At 39.1% G+C, this 18,797-nt stretch overlaps 1 protein-coding gene and 1 pseudogene across 1 annotated transcript in view; one reads left to right on the top strand and one right to left on the bottom strand.

Annotated features, from left to right (window-relative positions):
* The first annotated feature begins 9,297 nt into the window (after positions 1–9,297).
* Hnrnpll (heterogeneous nuclear ribonucleoprotein L like) overlaps positions 9,298–18,797 on the top strand; it is a 28,434-nt gene continuing 18,934 nt past the window's right edge. Inside the window, exons 1-3 of the mRNA XM_004627625.2 lie at positions 9,298–9,412; positions 15,412–15,649; positions 18,381–18,466. Coding sequence (XP_004627682.1) covers positions 15,419–15,649; positions 18,381–18,466 — 317 coding nt within the window. The 5' untranslated portion in view covers positions 9,298–9,412; positions 15,412–15,418. The remainder of the gene's footprint in view (positions 9,413–15,411; positions 15,650–18,380; positions 18,467–18,797) is intronic.
* LOC101560153 lies at positions 17,544–17,811 on the bottom strand (annotated as a pseudogene).

The raw sequence follows: 18,797 nt of genomic DNA, 5'->3' as shown, positions 1-18,797 counted from the left end.
ACAATTTATCTTACTGCAGTTACATTTCTTAGGAAAGGGTGAGTTGCTTTCATTTAACCGAAAAACTGAACCTATGCTCTCAAATCTAATAAGGCTTATTTTTCCTATTTCTAAACTTTTTTTCTTCTGTAACTTGAAATCATTCCAACTTTGGAAACTTGCACATAATAAACTTCCATAATTTTGGTAGCCATTCTCTAGATAGAAGTTTATTATCTAGTGATTTGCCGTGTGAAAATATGGTAATTTTTCCGACTGAAGAGAGTTTAGTCCAGCCTCAGTAGTTTTTTTTTTTTTTTTTTGCGATTCAATTTTACTTTTATTTACAAATTTTAAGAATAGCCTCAGTAGTTTTTTAGACCTCAGAAGAAAAATACCTTTGTGGCCAAACTTTGAAGAGTAAATGCAGATTAGGTACAGTGATGGGTGGTCTTTTCAACTGGTTGGAGATTTGTAGAGTACAAAGTAAAACTTTGAAGATTTATATTGTTAGATTTTTCATAATTTTCTCTGAGAGCTTTAATAATAGCCAAATATATAAGCAAAACAGAATTAAAGGTGAATTGTTCACTGAGTGACCTTAAAGTTATCAAGAGGAACAAGACATGGGAGATAGTAAGACACCTTTCATATTTGTGTGTCTGGTATTTTTTTAATAGAGCAAAACCACCTATGGTTTTAAATTCACTGATTAAAGGAAGTTTCATTATGGAGGTTATGCTTTTTCCTGTGGTGGTCTTAAATTTAGCAGGTGTGATGCTCAAGATCATGTTAATAAGTTTCCATATTAATTTTAAGGAAAGTAGCTTGACCTCCAAATATTAGGACTATTTAGCAAAGTCAGTTGAGTAAATTAGGGCCGAGTGCCTATTTATTTGGGATTGTTTTTCAATTACTGTATTCTAGTGAGTAAATGACAAACATGTAAAAGTTTGAGTGATTTGTTTAAACAAAATTTGTCAACTTTTAGCAGACTTGCAGGATGGTGCAGTGCCAAGATAAAATTGTAGCTCCTTCAATTTCCAAATAAAAGATTAGGCCTGCTACATAGAGAATCCAGTTTGAATTTGTAATGCAGTTATACTGTATGATATAAATGACAGAAATAGTAGGAATATTGTGATGGTTTATTGGAGGAATATAGGATAGGAGATAAGATGAGATCATCTTGTTAGCTTTCCTAGAAGTTTAAAAGATAGGGAGCATTATGGAAATATGCAAGTATGAGAATGTGTGCCCCCAGAGGTGCTAGTGTTTGTTATAGTAGTATTGTGCCTTGTATCCTCTAGCTAAGATACTGCAGAGAAGTCAGGAATTTTTAGGCCTAGTCTTAGGAAAGAATTGAAAAGTAGGTTTGATTTTAGCAAGTGGCTGTATTTCTATGTTAAATATAGTGAGAGGAATGAGCTGGGAGTGTCACTCATTGTCGAGTATGTGCTTGGCATGCATGAGGTTTGAGTTTAATCCTCAGCACCAGAAGAAAAATCTTCTAATGGAGCCAGTAGTGCAATCAAGATAAGTGTTTTGGCTCTACTACCAACGTGCTTTTTGACTTGACTTCCCAAGGACTCAGTGATCTCTGGGTTCTTTTAATTTATTAAGAAATAATGATTGAGGTCCTACCATGTGCTTGATGCTGATCTTAATGTAATAAATGGAAAATATTCAATATCTTAAGATCTGTGATCCTGCATCATCTGTTGTCTTTTTTGTGAAACTGAGCTTAACTTTCAGGACTTGCAGTTAAGAGTCCCAGTAACAAGGGCTGGTGAGATAGCTCTGTGGACTAAGCAGCTGCTTAGGTAAGCAGGGACCAGGGTTCCATCCCCTGCATCACACCTCTGCTGGCCCCTGGGTGTGCTGAGTCTGCCACTGTGACTGGCCATGGTGGTGCACACCTGTAATCCCAGCTCTGGGGAGGCTGAAAACAGGAGGATCACTATGAATGCAAGCTGCATAGTGGCTCTGTACCAAATACATTTAAAAAGAAAAGTCCCAGTAACAGCCCGGTGTAGTTGCACACATCTGTAGTCCTGTGAGCTCAAGGCCAGCCTGTACACGGCAAGACCCTGGCAGCATGCTTAAATGAAAAAGGAGCTGGGAGTAGGGAATGTATTGGCCATGGAGCTGGGAGGGCCAAATTGTGGTGTTAGTTGCAGGCCTGGGTTGATCCAAGGATTTAGGTGACTTCATAGGCACTTGATTTTGTCTCTGTTGTTGTCTCTGTTGTGCTGTCCTCCATTGGGGGAAGGGTAAAGACAGGTTTAGATTCTTACAGCTAGCAAATAAAGTTCCTTTTCTCCACATGTGTCCCTGGTCAGCCATTTTGGATCCCCTATTCCAGAGCTGGGCTATTTGAGGTTAGAGAGGGATGATTATGTAATTTAAAGCACTGGTGAAATAATATGGAGTAAGGGAAGGGTGAGTGTGTGTGTGTGTGTGCACGCGCACGCGCGTGTGATGCTGGGGATTGAACCCCATGACCTTATATATACCATGCAGGTCTGCCACTGTACCACATTCTTGGGTCCCCCACTTTTAGAAGGGGCCAGCAGTTGTGGGTAGGTAAAACCAAGTGATTACTATATGAGCCAAAAGGTAAAGATAAATGTTTTAAAAAATTATTTGATGAGTGGTGGCTATAGATAATGGTGGATGACTTGCTTGGCATTGTATAATGTGCAGGGGTTGCATTCCTAGCACCACCCCTTAAAGGTTATTTAAATAATTTATTGGTGGTTTTTAATCTTTGGCTCTGTTGTGTAAATGTACGTACTGTATTTTGGTAGTATTGTTTCTTTAAAAATAAAGAATAAGAAATATAATTGTTTAGTAAGAAAAATTATGTAGATTAACTTTGAATACATTGTGAATTAAAATAATAGTTACAGCTGCTACTGAAAACTGTCTTTTACTATATGAAGTGTCCAAAGTAAGGAAGAGGATAGTCTTACATATTTGGAAATCTATACTAATTTCTTGATTCTACATTGATAAATACTACTGTATACAGGGGATTATGGGGCTGGAGAAGGCACTTGAAAAGTCCTTCATAAGAGGAGTGGAGGAAGAATCTGGAGGCTATGTGGCCTGCTTGGCAAGGCCAGTCGTTGTTACAAATACTTAGAAGATTGTGTAGAAGAGGGAACGGAAGCTGAAGGTAAAGGGGAGCAGGTGAAGTTCCTGGTGCCCCTCCCGTTCAGTAGCCACGCCTAGCTCAGTGCTTGATGTGTGTGTAGCTTTTCTTCATGGTAGTCTTCTGTGATGAAGAATTTTTTTTTTTTTTTTTCAACCGAGAAACGGAGGCACAGAAAGATACAATAAGATCATGAAGCCAGTAGTTGTCCAAAGACTTAAACACTGGTCTGACTCCAAAAGCCCTCTTGGATGATAATCTGTAGAAGGTAGTTTTAGTTGCAGATTATGAAAAACTCTGTAAAATACAATGAATGGTGTGTTTTACTTGTTATTTTCTTGTTGCTGAGACACAATACCCAGCAGCCGCAGTACTAAAGAGGAAAGGTTTGTGTGTCTCACAGTCTTCTAGAAGTTTCAGCCTACAGTGTGCTGGCTTCGAGATAGGGCTGCATGGCAGAAGGGCAGAGAAGAAAGAGCTCATTCACAGGAAACAGGTCCATCAAGGAAGGGGAGGGGAGCTGCCCTTCCAGACCCTCCTCTGACCAGGCTGCACCTCCTGACATCTCATGTAGCCGTTAGCTCATCGGTGGACTGATCCACCAGGCAGTGTCGACCCAGTGATTCAGTCACCTCCCCAAAGGCCCACCTAGGAGAGAGCACAAGTCTGTGCACACGTGTGTGTGTGTGGGGGGGGTCCAATCGAGATATTAACCATAGTAGATGGTTTTAAGAATTTGGTGTTATGTTCTGTCACTTGGAAGTGTTTAACAAGAGGCTAGGTTATCACTTTGCAGCAGATCTGTGGAAGTTTGGTATTGGAGTGAGTTTTGAAATTGATGATCTTTTAATTTTAAAATCCTAGGGGCTGGGGAGATGGCTCAGTGGAATAAGCGCTTCCCTGGCAAGCGCAAGGGCCTGAGTTCAATCCCCGGTTCCGCTAAAATAAAATAAAATAAAATAAAATAAAATAAAATAAAATCCTATAATTATTGGAGGCAGAATGGTCAGTGTGTTGAGCATGTGTTGTGCATGGAGATGCAGGGAAAGAAAAAAGCCTCAAAGACAGTGTCTGTGTACCCTTTGTGAGTTTAGAATTTAAATCTTTTTTTAAATACAAGGTCTTACTGTGTAGTCAGACTGGCTTTGAACTCTCACTTTCTAGCCCGGGCTGGCCTCGAACTCACAACTGTCCTGTGCCTCTGCCTTCCAAGTGCTGGTATTACAGGGGTGTACCACCATGCTTGGCTGTGAGTTTGGAATTTAGACCTGTTTAGAAAGAGGTGGTAATGGGCATTTGTCTTGTGGAAGGTTAATTTGTACTATTTTGAGTTTTTCTTCTTTGCAGTAGATTCTGGTCTTCAATCTGCAATAGTCAAGATTTAACAGTTTCAGTTGGTCGCTGGAGTTTTCCCTTGAGATGGCTTTTTTTTTTTTTTTTTTTTTTGCTCCTCAAATGCCTTCAGGGCACTTTTGCCTGGCTGGAGTGTGGTGGGGATCGAACTACAGCAACCTGAGGCTGACAGCTTTGTGGAAGCAGCCACTTAAAGAACTGAGCTAGGGGGAGGCTCTTTTTTCTTTTCTTTTTCTTTCTTTCTTTCTTTTTTTTTTTTTTTTTTTTTTTTTTTGAGGTGGCTTTTGAGAGGCTGTGTGTTTGGTTATCACTAGACTGGTCTGAAGACTGGTGAGGACCAAGTAATGCCTTCATTATAAATGGCCCAGTTTATCTAAAGGGATTACACAATTAAAATATGTGTGTATTGCAGACATACTTTTATCTGCTGGGTGTACACCTAAATGTAGTATTGTTTCTAGTCTGGTTAGTAATAGTTATATTAGACCAGAGCCTAGATGTCAAAAACATTGGAAATGGAAAGTCTTTATTTGAAAGGGACTGTTAACCTGTGGGTGATAAAAGTATTAGTAGATACATAGATAAGAATAAAATAGTGATTTATCTACCAGTTCAGGAATCAGATGCATGCTATAATGTTTAAAAGAAGTAATTTTAGGGCTGTGGGTATAGTTCAGTGGTAGAGTGCTTGCTTGCCTAGTGGGTGAGAGGCCCTGGGTTGGATCCCCAACACTGGAAGGAAGGAAGGAGCTTGGGGGGGGGGGTGTAGTTTCAAGCTATGTAAAAGAGGATCAACAAATGACTTTACATTACTAGTCATAGCTGTATGTAGTATAAACAGAGAAGAGAAAATAGTGATTTAAGCTGGCAGTGGAGGGACTGGTAGAAATAGTTTGAAAAGTCCTTTTTTTGGAGGAGGGGGGCAAGGTCTCTGCGTAGTTCAGGCTGGCCTTGAAGTCACTGTGTAGCCCAGGCTGGCTTTGAACTCTAGGCAGACCTTTTGCCTCAGCCCCCCAAGTGCTGGGATACAGACATGTGTCACCACTCCCAATGTGAAAATACTTTTCTCCTGAGTGCTGGGATTATAGGCCTTTTTTTTTTTTAAAAAAAAAAAAAAGTATTTTTGATATATCAGTTTTGGAAACAGCCCTAGGGCTTTACAAATATTTTAGTAAATATTTTCATGAGATTGAAGAAATTTTATGTCGAAGAAAAGGGGACATAATTTTAAGCTTTTTGTTTGTTTGTTTGTTTTGGGTTTTTTGGGTTTTTTTTTTTTGGTGCAGGGTCTCACTATGCAGCTTGGACTGGCAGTGGTCCTTCTGATTTCTGCCTTTCTAGTTCTGGGATTATAGCCATGTGCCACCACACCTGGACTCCATAGCCGGCTCAGTGTGCCCAGGGGCGGGGCCAGTGAGGCATATGGTCAGGGGGACATAATTCAGAGAAATATTATGGTAGATAAACTTGTAAATGGCAGATTCACTGAATGGAAGTAAAATGTACAAAGAGTGTTATCATATGTTTTCTATCCTGAAGTTAAGAAAAGCACATCTTCCTCCAGTTACCATGTTGGTTCATATTTAACATATTCTAAATTTTTTTTCTTTTGTAAATTCCTTTTATCGACACATAATTTTGCACGTTTATAGGGTATAGTGTGATAATTTGTTATGTATGTACTAAGTATTGATCATATTAGGTAATTAGCATTTCCATGTTCTCTAGCTTTGAGGGAATTACTTTGGTGTATTAAAATGAAATCTTTGGAGGAATTTTAAAATTGGTCCAATAAGATTGGGCGTGGTGGTGCGCACCTATAATCCCAGCACTTGGTAGACTGAAAACAGGAGGATCACTCGAAGTCCCATCTGGGTAGTGAGATGCTGTACTAAATACATTTTTTAAAAAATTGATCGGTAATCCATAAAAAACAAAACAAAACCCGTCTTTTTTTTTTTTTTTTGTGGAATCGGGGATTGAACCCAGACCCTTGCGCTTGCCAGGGAAGCGCTTATTCCACTGAGCCATCACCCTGGCCCCCAACCCAGTCTTTTTTTGAGAAATACTGGATTGAAAATAATCATAGCTTGACAGGTTGGCACACACCTGTGATCCTAGCACTTGAGAAGTTAAGGCAGAAGGATTGCTGAGAGTTGGAGGCTAGCCTGGGCTACAGGTGAGTGAGTGCAAGGCCAGCCTGGACGACATAGTAAGACTCCATCCCAAGGGAAAAAAAGAAAAAGAATAGTCATATTTGTAGTACTGTATTCAGGATAGTGATTATTCATGATAGGAAGGAAGGAGGTGGAAGAGCATGTGATTAATAGATTGGTAATGATGAGCCAGTGAGATAGCTGAGTGGACTAAGTGCCTGCTTAGGCAAGCGCAGGGACTGGAGTTTGATCCCCTGCACCACATGCTGCGCCAGCCCTGCCCCTGGGCACGCTGACCTGGCCACCACTCTGGGCATGGTGGTGCATGCCTATAATCCCAGCACTGGGGAAGCTGAAAAAAGAATCACTATGAGTCCAAGTTGTGTAGTGAGACCCTGCACCAAATGCATTTAAAAAAAGAAAAAAGATTGGTAATCTTTTATTTTTTGAAGTAGATGGTGGGCTTTTGCATGCTTTTTTATTTTATTCATATCTTTCATAAAATGGCCTTTTAAATACTAATAATGAAATAATTTTGTAGCTTTCTATTACATAGAATGTTAAATTACATATATTCAGCAGGCTATTTTCTTCTTTAACATTTTGTTGTAGGGGGTTTTATCCCTGCATCCGTGTATCTACATTTATGTACATATATTTTCCTTCTATACCATTTGAAGTTGTGGCTTGCATGATACTTCATCTTTAAATATCTCAGCATTCCTAAGAATGGTATTTTTTCATGTAACCATTACCATTCTTATACATTAGAGAACAGTGATTCTATTTAATAAATGTGTCATTCTCTCTGTATTCACATTTTTCTAGTTGTCCCTAATTTGTCTTCTATAGCAATTACTATCTATCGTAAAATGAAGTCATTTCTGTCACATTTAGTGGTATGTCTCTTTCTCTGGTAAATTCCCTTTTTTGTATTTGGTGCTTTGAAGAGTCCAGGCCCATAGTTTTCTGTTGCTCTTCGATTTGAACTTCACCAATTGATACCTAAGAATTGTTTCAAATGATTGTCTTTATTATGTATTACAACTTAGTGTCTTATTTTGAGAACAAAAGTTGTTTATACTTTAAATGTATGCTCTAGATGAAGTATTTAGCTATTACTTACTGCTCTCCTTGCTTTATTGTCTTGAGGCTAGATTTAAGAATTTGGTGCTGAAACATTTGATACTGAATTTTACCTAGGTGGTGTCTTCTTTGTTATTATTAATTAGGATTGTTATATACATAAGGTGTATTCAGAGTGATTTAATGAATGTGGGAGGGTCTTTTTTTGGTTTTTTTTTTTTTTGAAACGATGTCACTGGCCTTGAACTCATAACAGTCCTCCTGCCTCAGTCTCCAAGGGCTGGAATTATAGGCCTGTGCTGTCATGCCCAGCTAATGACTGTCTCTAAGCATAGAAAACACTTGAGTGTAGCAAGTCAAATGAAAATTTAAAGATCAAATTAATATTTACAAAGGACTGAATGTATTTGTTAAGTTGGACAATAGTATATAAGAGCAGTCCTGGGATTCTACAGTTCTTTTAAAGTCCTACATACTAAAGATTGTTAAGTAATACAATTTAGAAGTTAATTTTCTTAGAACAATTGTTAATGTTTAATGATAAACAGAGTTTTCAGATTAGCCTATAGAAAAAAATAAGTTTTATAGTATATTTTGTATATACGTGGTTTGTTCACAGAGGTTGTTTTGGAAGTTCTAACCCAAGAGAAGTGTGAAGTATTTGTAAATAAAGATCTTTGTCTTAATAGAACTTGAATAAGTAAATGAGAGTTTTGTGTATTTTCAAATAATTCTTACAGACATTTTAAAGAATAAATTTCGAGTTTGTATACTTAGGTTTTGAGACATCTGTTTGGACATACTCAAAGATAAACAATAAAGTATATAACCTTTATGTTAAAAACATTTGTAAATTTTTTCATTTAGAACCTGAAGTTTTGACTTTATGGAGTTAAAACTAAACTTATGAGTGTTAATTTCTAATTGTAGCATGCCTTGTGTAGTTGTTGAAAATTTCCTGGGATTTCCTTGGAATTGAAAAAGGAATTACTGAATTTCTTTCATACATCTTTATGGAGATGGATCTTGTCCTAGCAGGCTTTTTCTAGCACCCAGCACTAGACATACCCATAAAGAGGCACCTAACTAGTACTTGTTGACTCAGTTTATGTTGACATTGACTGAAGTAATGTGCTGTTTTCATGCTCAGTTGACTCGTAACATGTGAGGAGAAAAATGAATAATGAATATTCACTTCCATATTCCTTCCATTTTGTAAGGTTTCTTTTTTTTTTTTTGGTAAGGTTTCTTTTTAAAAACGGATAAAAGCTGGGCACGGTGGTGCGTATGCTCCCGTAATCCCAGCATTCAGGAGGCGGAGGCAGAGGACCTCTTGAGTTCAGGGCCAGCCTGAACTGCACAGTGAGACCCTGTGTCCAAAAAAAAAAAATCAGCCATTCAGTTTATAACGTTATTCTCAGGTTCTTCTGCTAACTTGTGCTTTTGCATTTTGGTTTGGGATTAGCTTTTAAATGTTTGTTTTTTTTAATACAGAGAAATTTACTAAAAAATAGAATTTAGACTTTTAGAGTTATTAACTAGAAATTATTTTCTCTTGCTAGGAGGCAGGTGGAAGTCATCATAAGGTTTCTGTCTCACCCGTTGTTCATGTTCGAGGACTGTGTGAATCCGTAGTGGAAGCAGACCTTGTGGAGGCTCTGGAAAAATTTGGGACAATATGGTAAGGACCATAGAGACTTTATATAAGTTGAAGATACCATGGTAGAACAAGCATAACTTCCTTTGCTCCGCGTGGTTGTTTTTTGTTTTTTCTTTTTGAATTCACAGAGGTTTCAAACTAGATAGTTCTGAGCTACATTGCCAGTTCTTTGTGTGTGTGTGTGTGTGTGTGTGTGTGTGTGGTACCGGGGATTGAACTCAGGATCCTGTACTTGGCCAGGCAAACGCTTATTCTACTGAGCTATCTCCCTAGCCAGCCCTATTTTTAAAAATTTATTTTATATTTTTTATTTTGTGCAGGGTCTCACTGTGTATCTGAGAATCGTAGTGATCCTCCCGTGTTCAGCCTCCCCAGCTGGGATTACAGGTGTGCGCCACCATGCCCTGACTCGGTGGCTGGCTCAGCGCACCCGGGGGTGGGGCCGGTACAGCATGTGGTGCCAGGGATGGAACCCTGGCCTCTGCACTTAGCAGGTGCTTAGTCTGCTGAGCTATCTTGCCAGCCCTGTTTTTTTAAATTTTATGGGAGGTTCTCACTAAGTTCTGCAGCTTGGCTCCAAGTTATAATCTTCCTATTTCAACCTCCTGAGTTGCTGGGATCGCATGTGAGCATTGCCATGGTTGGCTTGCTCCATGTCTTTCTTTTTCTTTTTTTTTAATCTTGGTACCAGGGATCGAACTCAGGACCTTGCGCTTGCCAGGCAGGTGCTTATGCTGCTGAGTTATCTCCTGACCCACCATGTTTAGCATTGTGTATGAGTTAAGTTTGCCTGTGACTGTATCTTTGGAAGCTTAGCTTGTTACTTTCGTTGCCAGCTGGCAGGAATGGCTGGGTGAGCACTGTACTACTGAGCTGCTTAGCCGTAAACTTGTTACTGTTAACCTTCCTGGGTTTGTGTATCAGTTTATTTTTGTGGCTTTATGATGACCTCTCACTCTGACAGGTGGTAAGTAACGTTTTAGGTGAAAACACCATGAGCCATGAAGAGGGGAATCCACCCCCACAAGAAATATGATCATTATATGCTATAAACATACTAAGGAAGGGGGCCTGCCCCTTAGCTCAGTTCTTTAAGTGGCTGCTTCAACAAAGCAGTCAGGCTCAGGTTGCTGCGGTTTGATCCCCACAACTCAAGCCAGCCAAACCTGCCCTGAAGGTATTCGGAGGGAAAAAAAATCCTTATTCGAAACATACTGAGGAAAAGATAAAAATTAAGGAAAAAAAACAAACCCATAATTAGAAATTTGAATTTCCTGCCTAAAGTAGATACGCAAGCTTTTAAATTATTTTTGGATTATGACTGGCTATTATTCTCATCTAGATTCTGATCTAGATTGGACTTTTTATGCATATGTTTAGAGGTTTTATTACAGGCATCCAAGGCACACACCCAAGTTGAAATTTTTTTTTCCCCCCCCAGAACCGGGGATTGAACTCAGACCCTTGCACTTGCCAGGGAAGCGCTTATTCCACTGAGCCATCTCCCCGGCCCTCAAGTTGAAATTTTGATATACTTCCTCAAATAGCCTAATTGCTCCAGTTTTATAAAAGTTTGACTATTGAAAGAGTAATGTATAACGATCAGAAACATCTAACAAAATTGGGTCTTTTTTTTTCCTGTGGACTTTTTTGAGACAGAGTCTCACTATGCTGGGATTATAGGCATGCACCATGATCCTTGGCAGTTTCTTCAAATAAGTAGGAATAGTATTAGATGACACTTCCTGTCTAGTATTTTATTAATTTCTTTATACCTCATTGAATGGTGGATCATTTGGCAAACATAGATGGTCAACTATGGTCAGTTTATATACATCAGAAACCACAGTTACAGGCTGTTTATCTTTAAGAGGTATAAGCTAAGGCCTATATGGCCACTGTAAAGCCCTGAGGTTGAAGTGTCACTAAGAGGACGGTATCAATTCTTGGTTCTGTGGACTGGATACTGGGAATTAGCTCTGCTTGAAGAATCATGTACTGAAGCTGACGTACGCACTAGACTAACCCCAATGTCTAAAGACCTGCTATTGATCATATAAGTGGTTCATGGTCTGTTGGAATTATAAGGCAGTAAATATATATTTAAGGCTTTTAAAATTAATTTGAGTTTGCTTTTTGAGGCAGAGTTGCACTGTGTAATGCAGGTTGGCTTTTTTGTTTGTTTCTTTTTTTTTCCATAATTGTTTTTTCAATGCCAGCATACTTTATTCCAATTAATCACATTTTTTACACCTTGTAATAACATACCATAATTGGGATTAAAAATGACAGTAAAAGAACAATCAGTAACCCTACCATTTATGTGTATTAAGTTGATCTTACAGATGTTGTGCACTGTGACGCCACTGTGTCGCCTGCACTGGGAGTATAATGGGCAGCAGTCCCGATGGAGCACCCAATGGGGAAGGCTGGGCTGTGTTGAAGCATGAACACAACTTCTCACTTTCCTTCCTTCTTTCCTTTTCCTTTTCCTTTTCCTTTTCCTTTTCCTTATCTCTCTGTCTGTCTCTTACTTTTGTGTTTTAGGGAAGGGTTTACAGGGTGTTCAGGGTCTCACTACGAGATTGGACTCATAGTAATTGGCCTGTTTACAGCCTCCCAAGAGCTGGGATTACAGGCACGCGCCACCATACTTTTTTTTTAAAAAAAAGAAAAAATTTCAAAACAAGATAATAGGGGCATAACTCAGAGTACAAGACAATGGCATTTAATTGTTCAACCAGTATTAACACAAACCTTTTTAATGAACTAAGAAAAATTAGTATAACTATCTTAACTTTTATACGTACATTGTTTTTTCTTTGTGCATTTTCCTTCTTTTGTGCACTCCCCCACCCAGTGTCTCTTTCCTTTTGAAGTTTCTTCCCATTTCAGTATCTTTTGTACGTTTTGGATCTTAGCTTTCAGCTTTTCACAAGAGGAAAGCTATAGGATGTTCACACATGTGTGCCTGGTTTATTTCACTCTGAGTGCTGCTCACAGGTTTCTGTCATCATCATCATCATCACCATCATCATCATCATCATCATCATCATCATCATCATCATCATTTTTATTCCATGCTTGATCCAGGTCATGACATGTTTTAGCTTTTTGAAAGTCATCCCCACTCTCTTCACTAGCCCATTCCAGTGCTTGCTTTTCGTCCTTGTAGTTCTCTGAGCATCTGTTCCCAGGCCTCGTGAGGGTGGATACTCATGTTCCTGTCCTTGCAGGAACACACCATGAGGATACAGGCCCACACTGCGTCCCAGAGGGCCTGTGTGGACTTGTTTTTCTTCTTTTCATCACCATCATCATCCCTTTCTCTTCCAGTGCTTGTACTTCCAACTGCTTTGCTACCTCAGCCCTAGGTGCTCCTCAAACCGTAGCAGCTTCCTGCTGCCCTGCCACAGCTCCTTTTCTCTTCTTCCATCTCTTTTTCTTGGCTGCTTCTCAGCTGTGGAGGCAGCTCCCCCTAATGTGTCTTCTGGGCCCAGATCCCCACTCAGGTGGCTCCCCGAGGCTGCTGTCTCCTCCATGCATAATACAGGGCCTGAGAAAGCTCAAGGAAGAGAGGGAGAGCTGTGAGGATCTGCTCCTTCACCTCATCCAGGCCTTCTTGAAGGCAGATGAGGCAGTGCTTACATTCTGCAGCATTGTTTTTATGTCAGGCTGGCTTTGAATTCACTGTGTATACTAGCCTCGAACTCAGTGATCCTCCTGCCTCAGCCTCGAAAGTGTGAGAATTACAGGTGTGCAGCACTATGTCTGGCTAAAATTTGTAAAGCTAGGAAATACTGAGTCAGATGGCAGAAAGCAAGCTGATGACTTCATGGACATTTTAGGGAAACTATTTTAGTATTTCAGTGTCAGATGTGACATGAGAGTTGGTGAAGGTCGGTGACTGCAGGGTGTGGTAGCACATGGCTGTACAGTAACCTCAGTCAGTTACTGAGGAGGCTGAGGCAGGCGGACTGGAAACTCGAGGCAGCTTGGATAACGTGGGACACTTACCTCAAAATAAAAAGTGTAGCTCAGTAGTAGAGCATTTGCCTACCATGGATGAGGCTCCAGTATAAAAAAAGTACAAGAACCCCAAAATTAATAATTTCAGTTATTCCTGAGTATGCTGTTTCTTTTTAGACTGTAATACTGTCTGATACTGTATCTGTGGTAAGGTCTCCCATATATGAATGCCATTTAATTAACTTGTGTGGCACATCTATCTGCCTAAGGTGGTATTATGTGAATAGCAACATCGTGAATAATTGGAACAAATTAGTGTATAATTAAGAGCTTAATTGGCATAAATAAGTGTAATAGAAGTTTTAGTGGAATGAAATAATAGAAGGTGGTTGATGTTAAACTGAAAGAACCTTGAGCTACCTCCATTTAATAGTTTGCTTCAAGATGTTACGTTTAAAATACACATTTATAGAACCTTTGCTATTTATTTGGTGATACATGTGGGACTATAAAGAGTATAGGAACTGGTCATATTGAAAGGTAAATTAACTTAAGTGTATAGTAAATTTATACCTAAAAACTGATACATAGTGAAGTTGAGAAACAATAGGAATAATAGTAACAAATTGTGTCTGAGTGCTGTTTTTTATCTTTTAAAAAAAGTCATCAGTATGTTTATATATTAAAATCAAAGTATTTGAAAGTTCTCTTTCCTCCCCGTTACAGAAGATTTTAATTAATTAATTTATTTTTTTGGAACCAGGGATTGAACTCAGGCCCTTGTGCTTGCCAGGGAAGCGCTTCTTCCACTGAGCCATCTCTCCAGCCCCAAACAAAAGATTTTAGATAGTGATAACTAGTTTTAACTTGCGGTCCTCCAGTTTGATCCTTCCAAGTAGCTGGGATTACAGTGTCTGCTACTGTACCTAGGTGTTTTTGTTTTTTTTCTTTCCTTTTTTTCTCCCTTTGGTCTTTTGTTTTCATATTACTGTTTTTTAAAAGACTTTAAAAATTGTGCACTAGATAGTTTAAGCATATGGCATTGTCTATAACATTTAAGTTTTTCTTTGCCTTTTGTGATGGCTTCTAGTTCATGTTTTACTTGAGTTTTAGGAAGCAGTTTTATTATGAGGAAGTGTCAACTAGGCCAGAGTGCATCCTTCAATCCCAGTGTTCTGGGAACCTCGGCAGGAGGATTGCAGTCCTGAGCCCTACCCTGGCCCTGGGTACTATCATTTATGTTAAATCAATTTTTTTTGTTATTGTTTTGTGAAAGAATATTATTCTTGAATTGCTTAGCATTACTTCAAGGTTTACTGTTTTTCATATGTAAAAACGTCAGTTATAAAAGAAATATTTTTTAGAGTTTATACCTTACATTTATCTTCTCATGGATTCTTTGACATTTAGAGGTATTTTGGAGAAGAGTACTTAACTTGAACTTTGATCTCTGTGGTTACTTCATCTTTTGAAAAAAATTTTAAAACCTATTTATTATTCATTTATTTGGTTTCGGGTCTGGCTACGTAGCCCAGGCTCATAGTGAATCCTCCTGTTTCATTTTCCCCATCGCTGGGATTTCAGGCATGCATTACCATGCCCAGTTTTGGTGGCTGGCACAGCGCACCTGAAGTTCCAGGGCCACCACGGTGTGCAGTAATGGGAATTGAACTTGGATCCTTGAGCTTGCCAGGCAGGCACTTAGACCACCGAGCTGTCTCCCCAGTGCCGGTTGTCTGTTTTTAAAAGTATATTGAATTTTTCGTTACTTCTGTGGGTACTTCTTTGCAAAATTCAAAGGAGTTAGTATGATTTGTATAATTGTGTACCAAGTTTGTTAGTTTGTTGTTTGTTGTTACTGGGGCTCAAACCCAGAACCTTGTTCCTTCCAGGCAGGTGCTTATGCTGCTGAGCTATCTCACCCGCAGCCGGTATAATTGTGGTTACTTATGATTTGACATGGTTTTATTAAAGTCTGTTTTCACTTGCTTGAGAATAAGCAATGTTAATTGAATTTGTAATATTTTGCTATTCTCTATTTTTCTTTTCAGTTATGTGATGATGATGCCATTTAAGCGACAGGCTCTGGTGGAATTTGAAAACATAGATAGTGCCAAAGAATGCGTGACCTTTGCTGCAGATGAACCTGTGTACATTGCTGGTCAACAGGCTTTTTTTAACTATTCTACAAGTAAAAGGATCACTCGTCCAGGAAACACTGATGATCCATCAGGAGGCAACAAAGTCCTTTTGCTGTCAATTCAGAATCCTCTTTACCCAATTACAGTGGTGTGTATTTCACTTTGACAGTCTGCTTTTTTTGTTTTATTTTGTTTCTTGTTTTATGTTTTTGGTATAGGGTCTCACTCTGAAGGTCAGACTCGTAGTGATCCTCCTGTTTCTAGCCTCCCCAGGGCTGGAATTACAGGTGTGCACCACCACGCCTGGTCTCAGTGGCCTGCCCGCTCAGTGCACCCAAGGGTGGGGCCAGCATGCACGTGGTGCCAGGGATTGAACCTCAGTCCCTGTGCTTGCCTAAGCAGGCCCTTAGTCTGGTGAGCTATCTCACCAGCCCTGACAGTCTGCTTTTATAATGAACAATGTGTAGTTTTCTTATCTGACAACTAGATTAGAGTAGTTTTAATTATTAAAATTAATCTTGACTATCAAGTTTAATGAACAAATTAATTAAAATAGTCTTGAAAGATTAGAAGTACAGTTATTATAGTAGTCACATTAAAACTTATTTACCACCATTGAAAATTGTTTTACGGTAAGATACACATACACAGGATGATTAGTACTATTTTCAAATAACAAAATTATTATAGTATAAGATTGCTATTGATAACGCCTCATAATGTTACTTTGAGATAGCTTTTTTTGTTTTTGTTTTTGTTTTTTTCTGGTACCAGGGATTGAACTCAGGACCCTGCGCTTGCCAGGCAGGCACTTATTCTACTGAGCTGTCTCCCCAGCCCTGAGATCGCTTTTTAAAAAATTATTTAGTACAGGGTCTCACACAGATCGGACTCGCAGTGATCCTCCTGTTTTCAGCCTCCCACGTGCTGGGATTACAGGTGTGCACCACCACTTGAGATAGCTTTTTTAAAACCTATTTTTTACTGTATTTCCTACTGCTTTACCCCTTTAAAAATGAAAAAAATTGTTTTAAAGATTCATGTTCTGAACAAGATGAATTTTCTGCTTAATATTCAGCATGCTGTTTCATAAAGCTTATGACAAAGACTGCTATTTTCATAATAGGGTTTTGGTATATTTGAACTCGTGATACAGGCTGACCTTGAACACACAGCAGTACTATTAAAAAGACTAATATATTTAAAATATTTGGAGAAAGAACGAGTAAGTAAATATTTAAAATATTTAGAAAAAGAATATAACTAATGTAGTACAGATACTTAACTTTTGTTTTATTCTTAGTACCTGCTAGTGCAGCTATGTGATTATAGATGTTCAAGAAATTTCTTACAAATTGAGTCATTACTCTTAGTATTTAGGTTTTGAGTCACAGTGACTCAGTTGTCACGAAACAGTGTGAATAATCTTTTATTTATAGTCATTGTCCCTTGAAAAAGGAACACCAAGGTTCTAGTATTATGATAAGTATGTATTACTATAATTCAAATGATTATAATTTTAAACATTCAGAGTAACATTTGGGAGAAAAATCGAGTGGTTACAGTTTTGGTTTCTATGTTACGAATTTGGTACAGGGTCTCACTATGCAGTTCAGCTTGGACTCGTGACCCTCGTGTTTTCAGTGATCCCAGTGCTGCGATTACAGGTGTGTGCCACCACACCAGGTCTAGGTCCGTGGCTCAGGGTGTGTATGTTGGGAGGGGGGGTTGGTGCAGCATGTGGTGTCTGGGATCCAACCCTAGTCCCTGCGCTTGCCTATGCAGGTGCTTAGTCCACTGAACTATCTCGCTGGCCCTTGATCTCTGTATTGCTGGAGACTATGTTAGTCACCTGTTAAGAAAATGCTGAGGAGTCATTAGGAAATAAAACAGGTGCTTCTCAAACATTTTATTAGGAGAGTCTTTAATGTTGGTATATTATGTAAGGAGAAATAAATAGCTTAAAGTTTTTTTTTTTTTTTTTTTTTTTTGGCTTTTACATTTTTATTTGGGGACAGGGCAGGGGCCCACTTCAGAGGTGCTCACAAGTTCTTCAGCCACTCCAAGCTGGGGCCATGGGCATCCTGGGGGTGGCTGGGCACATCAGGCATGTTCTCATCATCTCGGACGGGCACTGGGTAGTTGTAGGGCGTGGCCTGGTTGATCATGCTGGAGTATTTGGTGTAGGGACTGATAGGGGGCATTATTATAGCGAGGCCCCTGATGGCGAAGGACACGACCAGCACCGGCTCCTGGGCCCAGGCGTTCTTGAGGAAGGCTGCGACTCTAGACGCCATGTTGCTCGGCGGTGGCCAGCTTAAAGTTTTTAGAAGTAATATTTGAAAACCTACAGGCTGGGATGTACTCATTGGTAAGGGCTTGCCTAGCATAGTCCGTAGAACTGCAAAGATACGTTTATGTTAATTTAGTTGGGCATAGCGGTGCACATCTTTAATCCCAGCACTCAGGAGAATGAGGCAGGAGAATCACTGAATTCCAGGCCAGCCTGGGCTACAGAGGGAATTCAAGGCCAATCTAAACTACATAGCAAGACCCTGTCTCAAAAAACCACATACAAGATGGATGACCAGATAGCTCAGTGGATTAAAGTGCCTGCTTAGCAGATGCATAGGGCCAGAGTTTGGTCCCTGGCCTGCCATGCTGCTCCCCCTTCCCCGGGGTACAAAGGATCACTGAGTCCGATCTGTGTAGTGAGACCCTGTAAACCCTGTACTAAATACATAGAAAATCCAGCATATATAAAAAGTTTAATATCTAATAGGAATGAAAGTTGTTGGTTTTTTGATAAAGTAAAATGGAGCATGCTTTTAATGTTTTTCTAAATAATATGTGAAAAATCTTGTCTTTCACCTTCGTAGGATGTGTTATATACTGTGTGCAACCCTGTTGGAAAAGTGCAGCGCATTGTTATATTCAAGAGGAATGGGATACAAGCAATGGTCGAATATCCTTTATAAATGTAAATTTTTAATTGATGTGTATGAATGTTTTATAACATATGGAGCTCTTACAATTAAGCATTTCTAGACAAATGGTGTTTACTTTTTTCTTCTACAAAAAAATCTACTTGGCTTAAATTTAAAATTGAAAAGTATAGTTTCCATAGAAAATTTTACAATTTTGATAAGAGTAACTTGCTACCATAAACAGTCCAATACTTAATTTTACATTGTGAAGTAATAATAGTGGTATGGACAATTTGTACTTTTCTGAAGTTTATCCCAAATAAACTTTTCCCACTCTTCCCCTTAATATAATTTGGAAGTGGCAAAACT

The sequence above is a fragment of the Octodon degus genome, unplaced genomic scaffold (genome assembly GCF_000260255.1).
Source record: "Octodon degus isolate 3935 unplaced genomic scaffold, OctDeg1.0 scaffold00020, whole genome shotgun sequence".
Lineage (NCBI taxonomy): Eukaryota > Metazoa > Chordata > Mammalia > Rodentia > Octodontidae > Octodon > Octodon degus.
This window is presented reverse-complemented; position numbering and strand designations above follow the sequence as displayed.